The sequence below is a fragment of the Thalia democratica genome, chromosome 5 (genome assembly GCF_965202585.1).
Source record: "Thalia democratica chromosome 5, ktThaDemo2.hap1.1, whole genome shotgun sequence".
NCBI classification, from domain to species: domain Eukaryota; kingdom Metazoa; phylum Chordata; class Thaliacea; order Salpida; family Salpidae; genus Thalia; species Thalia democratica.
In genome coordinates this window covers 60963538-60972902 of record NC_139169.1, presented here as the reverse complement: position 1 = coordinate 60972902, position 9365 = coordinate 60963538, and the positions used below count along the sequence as shown (strand labels likewise).

Here is a 9365-nt window from a genome sequence, read left to right as displayed (position 1 = left end):
AAAATTATAAATAGGTAAAGTATACACATAAACCTGTTACACAAAACCTAGTGCTTAATTAAAAATAACTTAATTATTTATTTAGACAGAAAAAAAACTGATTCTAAAATTCTGCAAGATAAACTTTTGTGTATATATCACAGTTTCACTATGGAAGTGTCCTAGCCACAGATCATCAATACTAAAAAGCATACAAAACGGCTTGTTCAAGTATGGTAGTTGTTTAACATATCAATAGAAACTTTTTTAGTTTAATAAAGGATATTTTATTAATTATTACCAGATGAAGGCTTTGTAAAACAAGGAGTTTTGTAAATTTGAACTGACGTTATCTGACTTTTTTTTCAAAAACCCATTTTTTCCTGACATTTGTATCTTTTTTAAGTTTTTCCTGACCTTGTGGCAGCCCTGACATTGTTAAAGTAGCTTACCTAAAAGTTTATATCTTTAAAAACTTTCAAAATTTGCTTTTTCTTATAATGGTTGTTTTTAGAGAAATGTCTTTAATGTTATTTCTAAACATTAATTTCGTAAAATAAATGTTTAACTAAAAATTTCGTTTTTTATTCAAGTAAAGGCTCTTTAAGGTGCAGAGTTGAATAATTGCAGATAAAGCAAATAAAATACTTAACCAGTTTTAAGTTTAGACTAATTTTATGAGCTAGAGCAGATAAAAAAAACTGATTTAAATATTCAATAATATTAATCATCATTAAAATAACATTAAAAAAACTAGTGAGGCATTTTACTAAGAAAGTTGGAAACATAACAAAAAGAGTATTCACCTAAAATAATAACTTTTATATCAAAAATATTTGTTGAAATTTAATTGAAACTGTTTAATATTCAAGGATATTGTCTTAAATGTATTTGTTGTTAAAGTTAATAAAGTTTTACTGTAAATCTGTCAGAAAACATTAATAATTTATTTATCTTATCTGTTTTACATTTATACAGCATTTTTACTTCTAAAATTTTTGAAAATAAATATTTGTAAAACAAAATACTGAAAATTAACTTCTTAGTTTAATATTAATCTAGCTTATGTTTAATAATCAGTTTTACTTAGCTCTAAATGATACAACTAGATAACTAAAATATACTTAAACTACTGAGTTTTATAGAAATAATGAAATTTTATTCCAATGTTTAAGATCATATAGTTAAAACTAATTAAAAAGTGTAACTCAAAAACTTATTTTTAAACATCTCACCTTAATATTTTTGTTTTATAATTTTAAGTAAAACTATTTTATTTTGTGGTGAAAATAAAGTAAATTAAACAGTAAACAAATTGTGCTAAAGTTTAATTAGTGAAGTTAACAACTTAAAAAAATACCAAAAAGTGTTCATACAATTAATAAAAAACCTAGTTTTGGTAAAACTAATCTAATTAGTTTCGACCTAGATAATTTATAAACGCACTTATTATTAATATAAGATTACCATTAAAAAGTTGTACAATAAAACACTAAAATTCAAGTAAATTTTAAGTTAACAACTAAAATTAACTTTGTACGAAATTGTGTTTTTTTAAAAACCGAGTAAATCTAAAATGCTTTTACTTTTTCTAAAGTGTTGTAAAAACCAATATATAACCAAGCGTAAAAAAATACTAAAAGCTCCAGAGTCTAAAATAATAAATTATTTATTCAAAAAAAATTTGGTTAAGTAATTTTAAAATTTCCTAACAAGTAAGAATGTACTTAGCTACTTTAACCACACGTTCTTGACAAAAAAAAACTTACTATACTAAAATTGGTCTAAATATTATAAGTAATTGTAATAAGTAAGCTTTTTTATGCATTTTCCTTGTATAAAGAAGCAAACACTAAAACTTGTAATTAAACCGTGCAAACACGAACTAGTTCCTCCGCCTCTTCTTTCCCCTACTCCTCTTTTTCTTCTTGCCGTCCAGCGGATCGTCTGCGAGGAAATCCGACTTGAAGTTGGTCAGCTGGTCGAAGTCGTTGCCCTGCCTCCGCTTCCTCTCGTTGTACTTCTCCTTCTTGGTCAGCTGCAAGCGGACGTGGTGCGATTCCTCGTACCCCTCCCTGTCCTTGCGCTGCCTCTTCGCCTGTGTTTGTGTGGAAAGTTTCGTAAATTTTTTGTTTGCAAAAAATATATATTCAAGTTTTTGGAGAGGAAATTATCTTTACTTGTTTGTTAGCAAAATATGAGTGTTAATATAAAATGCAAAGTGATAAAAATTCTTGAAATTCCTGTTTGTCAGTTTCTAATTAAAATAAACGTTAAAAAATGTCACGATTGCAAAAAAAAACTGTTGATTTTTTTATTTTTTCAACAAATTTTTGTTTACAATAAAAAATTATTCAAACAATTTTTTTTACAACAAAAAATTGTTCAAACAGTTTTGTATACAAAAAGAATGTTTGTAAAAAGTTTTTTTTTTGAAAAAAATGTTTGTTAAAAGAAATACAAAAAAATGTTCCTAAAGAAAGAATTTTGTCCACCTGTTGCAAGTGCTTTTTATTTTTTTAAATGTTTGTTTTCAAAAAATTCCGTCAGTTAATTTTTTTTTGGAAATTAGGTAAGTCTAAATTGCATTATTGGTTTATCACACTTGTGGTCAGCGTGATTTGATTATACAAATTTTATAGGTTTATACTTTTTTTATAGGTAAAATACGAAGGATACCAGGGGATAATTGTGGATTTGTGGTCTATAGCTAAGAGAGTAATTTTACAACAGATCGTAAACTTTTATTAATATTATACAAACCTTGTTCTTGTGGCCGAACTCTGGATCGTTTTCTACTTCTTCCTGTTCACTGCCACTCATATCGTAAGTGTTATCCCTCAGTACTTCTGATTTCTGCAGCATCCTAACTCTCTCTCTCTCCTGCCTTCTCGCTCTGTGTTGAATTAATTTAAGTATTAATATACATTATTTATATCACATTACGACACAATACATTATATATTTGTGAAAAGATTTACATATACGCATATACTGGTTATTCTGCTTCGTCTGTGTTTGTTCGAGGTTTGAATTTTAGTATATGCAAATACTGTATACATAAATTGTTTAGGGATAAAACTTAAAACATTATTAAACTATTTCAATACGTAAGACTAACTTGCCAGAATACTTTAAAACTAAGACAATATTTATAGTACTAATATTAGTTCGTTTATTTAAACAATTCAATTGACAACTAATAAACTTTTTTCTTCGATGAACTTTTAATTTACTCCCAAGTTATACTTGTTATTAGAATTTCACATTTAAACTACTTACCTGCTTTCAGTTTCCATTTTAGTTTCAATGATGTGAGGAGCCACGTATTTTCCAGATTGTGACGTAACAACGTCGTCCAAATCTGAATCAGAATCCTGTGAAAATAAAAAATAATAAAGTGTGCGAAAGTACAAGTTATTGAAAAAATTAAAAAGCTTATAAAATTAGATATTCTGAAAAAATAAGCAGGTTACAAACTTAATTTAATAAAGATAGTAGCTAATATGATCAATGAAAGTTAATATATGTATATATACATATCTTTGTTTTCTAATTAAAAAAAAACATCTTTTGAAATTTAAATTGTATACTAAAACACACATCATATTTTTAAAACTCTTAACAAAAATAATGTAAAACTTATCTTTATCTTGTTCAAACTACACAAAATTAATATAGAACCTTGTCATTATGATCAGCATATAAAATTAAATTGAACATCAAGCTTTTTTCATATACAAATAAAATTCAAACCTCATCATCATCATCATGTTCATTATCAGAAGCAAGATTGTTGAGGTTTGGAGCGAATGAGTTGGGGTCTTCTTCATTATTACCTTCAGTGTCAGCTCTATCCATAAGAATCTGGTCCAAACTGTGTGGGAGATGTTTGAAAAAATATATATGTGAACTTAGTTTATCTAGCGTTTAATAAAATAATTCAGTCTCAGTTTTAACTAATATTTTGACAATAATAATAAAGTTTGTAAAAATTTACTTAATTGATGTTTTGTTGTTTTAATTTCATCTTGTATACAATTCTCAGTTTTATGTGGCCAAAGTAAAGCGAATTATACATATTGTTAAATAAAACCCAATAAGTAAAACTGTTTTAAACTTAATTGATAACATATTCCAATAAACAAAATTAAAATAATTGTAAATATTGCATAATCCAATGATTTTTGATAATAAAACTTATTTTAAGTATTCATTAGTAATTAAGTAACAATAACAAGTACAATTATAACTTATTCTGACCTATACTGATCTTATCTGTGATCAATTAATTGATACCAAAAAAAAATTGATTAACTAAAACAATAAAGCTATTTAAGGTAGTTTAAGACTCAGAAGAAATTAAATAAAAGTTGAAATATAAACTAAGATTATAAGCTGAAAAAAAGTCAAAAATCAAATTAATGGGCCGTACATTTTAGAAATGATTTTGTATAAAGTTTTGATAAAATTAATTAAAAATAAACTTAATGTGCAAATGGGTATACTTACATTTCCAACCTGCGATCTATTCTAACCTATTTTTTTTTCTTTATTTATTTTATTTTTTATTTACTATTTATTATTTACTGTCACTGTAACCCTTAACCCTTACCCTTGGTCAGTAAATTGTTCTCGGATTTTATCGGGTGGGAACTGAGCGATTCCCTGTGAATACATAAATGTAACTAAAACTTTACAGGAAAATAACTTGTTGGCAGCCTTTTATGAGTAATGGGCCATATTTACTAAAATTAATTTTTTGGGCCCATTGCATTTAAAAATTGCTTAAAAGTTAGAAAAAGATATACAATATAAATGAACAAAAAAACATAAAATAGGTAGAACCAGTGCTTATTTGTTTTATTTTTACAAAAAAGCCTAAATTTTCTTCTGCTTAATATATTTTTAGCTAAAAATCTACCAAACCAAGTTAAAAAAATGTTAACATTTAAATTGGTAATTTTAAGCTCTTATAAACAAATATTTGTAGATTACGCAACTTTAGCAATTGAATTTCGAAACAAATTGTTTGTGAATAGAAGACATTACTTTGTGCATTAAATTTTTATGCAAGAAGAAAACTTAAGGACATAGAGGAGGAAGTAATTTTTTTTTTTGATCTTGTTTTGTGTTTTAAATAATCTTCAAGTTGCTTTTTGCATATTTGAAAAGTTCAAACAATTTTTGAGATATCGCTGGTGAAAGTTGGAGACTACAATAGGACCTATATGGGAGGGGCAAACTAAAACATCAAAATAAGACTTTCCTTAAAAATCTATCTTCTTCTACATCTTTTGAGATAATTACCTCAAACTTTAAGAAATAAACCTTGCAATAGTTAAAGAGTTCTGTTGGAACAAATTAAAAAAAATTAAAACTTTAAGACAAAAATAAACAAAAATATTTAATTATTATTATCATATTGCAAGGAATATTTTCTAAAAATTTGATGTAATTTACTCAAAAAACGTAGGAAAAGATATATTTTTAATGATTTGCCGTTTTAGTATGCGCCTCCCATATAGAGCTTATTGTAGTCTCCAACTTTCACCGGCCATATCTCAAAATTTATTTTTAATTTTAAAAATCTGTAAAAAGCAACTCGTAGCTTAGTTAATTCACAACAAGATAAGATCAAATTGTGAAAAAAGTTATTTACCTCCTCCGTACACTAATAACTAAAATTAGTAACTAGTTACTTAAATTTTAAGTAAAACATCTTATTTCTTTAACTCCCAAAATTTTCTATATACGGATTAAGAAACAATATAATAAACCAGGTAAGCAGTAAATGCAGACTTTTCAGTCAATACTCATACCGAAATATTTTTAATTGCAAGCAACAGAGATGGAATGAATATAAAAATCAATACATGCCGAAAATAAAACCTGTACTGAATCTTCTTTTCAAGTGGCTTTATTTTCTCCAGGACAGTTCTCGATTCAACCAATCTTTCAACTGTGCCGTTTCCTCGAATGCTCTGGCCTTTGTAATTAAATAAACTATTAAAAAAATAGTTTTAAAATGATATATTCGTAAAACTTCTTTATTCATTTGAACAACTATATGAGAAAATGTATCAGAATTTTTCATTAAAAAAATAACTTATTTGTATTGATTAAATTAAGATACAAATAAACTACTAACATATTTCTAATAATTGAAATACATTGATATATGTGCAGAATTGAATTCGTTTTAATACAAAACGTTTGCACGAAGACCAAAAACAATAATTTTAAAACTTAAAGTAAAAAAAAAATTTTAGCTTTGTTATACATATTCTTATCTTTATGTAACTTAAATGTGAGAAACCAGGATATTTTGTACATAAACCAGAGGTAGTCAGGTCGAAAAGGGAACAATTTTATGTGCTTAATAAACAGAATCTTTAATATTATTTTAAAAAAAAATTACGAAATAGATTATTTTTTAAAGATAACACTAAAGATTTAAACAAATTTATGAAAACAAAATTATATCAAGGTAGTTGGCACTAAATGTTGCAACTTGCCAACACCTGACACAAACCAACATAAAAGTCTGATATAATGTACAAAAAGAAAACAAAAGTGTTGAAAAAAAAAGGGCTTATAACTCTCACCTGTCACCCTGCACTTGATGATGTCGGCGAGATCAATCAAATATTGTGACAAATGGTGGTTTTTGACGTCCAACAAGCTGTTGCCGTGCGAGTTGTCCCACCCGCTTGATTCCATATCTTCCAAACACTGCTCCAGTTCCCTGATGATGTCGTCCATCTTCTTTCCAAGTGAGAGCTTGGTCCTGTGGAAGACGGGCACTTCCTTGTCGATTACTTCCTGGGGCAGCCTGGGTAGGAAAATAGTTGTCTATTATATTTATTTGTAGTTTAATTTGTTAACATTGCATTTTAGATATAAAACGGTTTGAAAATTAATTTTAAAACTGTTAACTTTCAGATCTTTTGCAAGCTTTTCTATTTAGAGCAAGGTTTCACAAAGTGGGCATTATAATATATAAGAAAAAGTAAATTATAAATTAACCAATTATTTTTTAGTATGATAGTGGCAATAGTAATATTGTACATTGAAAACTAAGTTTTGTGATTTTTTTATTTTTAGATAATTAATTTTTAGATTATTTGGAACTAAACTATATTTTAAAAGCCAAGCATTTATTTTATGTGTGGTATGCAGGAGTTGAAAAAAAAATAATACGACTGATACACACTGTTAAAAACAAAACTTGAGTATTTTACTAAATAACATTCAAGGTTACAACAATTTAACTAAAATATGTAGTTTATAAAAAAAAAAAACTCAACAGTTTAACAAACAAAATATTTCAGAAAATTTGGTGTTTGCTATCTGGAATCTAATTAGCTATAACATCTATACTTTTCAAACTCTATTTTCTGTACTATAAACTGTTAAAACTTTATATATTAGGTTAAGTGCCAAAGTCACTATCAGCAACATAACTCTAAAGTAAAACAAGATTTAACAACTACAATAGAGTATTTAAAAATAAAAATAATAAATAAAAAACTTTTATGGTTTAAAAAGCATACCTTTAACTTCAAATATGTTCAGCTAAACTTGTTGTATATAAAAAGATAATAATTAAGTTTTAAACTAAATTTATTTTATTTAAAAAAAATATATTCAAGTATTTATATATATTTCAAAAATGAACATAGTTTGATAAACTAGGTGCATAAAATGTATAATACATGTTAAGTTTATTTAAGATTAAGTTAACTTACAGCATTTTTAAGTTTTATAGCCATAAGGAATTCAGTATTTTGTTAAAATGGCTATATAAAAAGTATAAAATAATAAGTTCATTGTGTAACAACTTAACTTTTGTTTAACTTTTGATGAATAATTAATTTTAATGAAGTATTTTCTGTACAAGTTAAAGAGCATGTTTTATAATCAAATATTGACAAAAGTTTACAAATTACTTATTTCTTTCATAGTTCTTTTTAACTTTAAGTCAAACACTTTATAATTTGAGACAATATGATTAACTAAAAATATTTTTGAGCCTTGGGATTAAAATTAACAACTTATGAATCTATGAACAAATCTTATTAACGTTTTTTTTTCTCAAAATACTTTGATTGTTTTTCAAATTAATATCTGTCAATAAAATTTCAATTACTTATATACAACAAGTTATAACTTAGTTAAGAACTATTCATAAAATTTTTAAGAAGGTTGATTATTTAGAAGAAAAAATATTTAAGTGAAATAAATTTTTCCACAAAATGCAGTTTTCATATAATGACTTTACCAATTTTTTCCCTTAAACTTCTAAACTACTTAAATTTGTTTTAAGCTGTAGAAGTATATAGCAGCTTATCATCAGTCAAAAACTTAAGATCTAATTTGTAAACAACAAAACTGAGCCTTTTACTTAAGATCAACTTAGATATAAATAGCAGTTTACATTAAAAAAAAAAATAGTCATTCTAGTTTTTTAAAAGTCAGAGTTTATAGACAAAACAAATAAAGTTTTAAAAACATTTGCTTTCATAACAACTTATTTTTGAAATATAAAATACAAAAAAAAAACTTACTTATTATCATCTGAAGACATTTTATTTGTTGCTGTAGAGTTAAGTCAGTAATATCTTATACTGAATTCAAAAAATTATACACCTGATAAAAAAATTTTATCATAAATATTTTTTATATTCAAAAAATATTAATATAACCAAAAACAATCCTCACTTTTTATTGATTTTGAACTAGTTCTTTTTGTAAGTATTTTTTATTTTATCAAGCTTATTAATAAATAACTATGTTTATTTGAATCAGAAAAGAAGTTTTAAAAATAAGCTCAAAAATAAACATGAAAAAACTTGTATCTATTGCATTAAAAATAGTAAGTTTAATTTAAAGAGTTAATAGTTTTATAAGTTTAACTTCTAAATGTTTCTAAAATTAATATAGACTAATTTTTCTTTTAATAAAGTATTCAAACTGCAGGACTTTTAGCAACTGTGAATAGCAAAAATCTTTAAGGCTTACAAAATATATAACATTAATGTTTAAAACTAAATTAACTATATGATGAACTGATAGGCAACTCTTTAAAATATCTTTAAAGATAAAAATATACTACAAAGTTGCCACTACTTGATGAAAATAAATAGCCTGAGTGGTCAAAAAAATAAGTTGAAATTATTTTAAAATTAAAAAAAAAAATTCCCCTTTTCCGACAACTATCTTTAAGTAAATGTGCAGAAAAAAAACTTTTATGTAAAAAAAGCAGCCAAATGTATGAATAATTAGTTTTGTTTTACTTTTTCACTTATTTTTTTACTTATTAATAAACTTTGTCATAATATCTCATACAGCTATAAAGACAACTAAACCTTGGAAAAAAAAGT

At 25.3% G+C, this 9365-nt stretch overlaps 1 protein-coding gene across 1 annotated transcript; it reads right to left on the bottom strand.

Moving 5' to 3' along the window:
* Positions 1-1299: 1299 nt before the first annotated feature.
* LOC145836057 (neuroguidin-like) lies at positions 1300-8751 on the bottom strand. Its single transcript, XM_082943851.1, has 8 exons — positions 8704-8751; positions 8550-8631; positions 6588-6814; positions 5872-5968; positions 3736-3856; positions 3262-3356; positions 2743-2875; positions 1300-2077 (listed from the first exon to the last, which is right to left on the bottom strand). The coding sequence occupies exons 2-8, from the start codon at positions 8567-8569 to the stop codon at positions 1865-1867; spliced, it is 906 nt and encodes a 301-aa protein (XP_082799977.1). The 5' UTR covers positions 8570-8631; positions 8704-8751; the 3' UTR covers positions 1300-1864.
* Between the last annotated feature and the right edge of the window lie 614 nt (positions 8752-9365).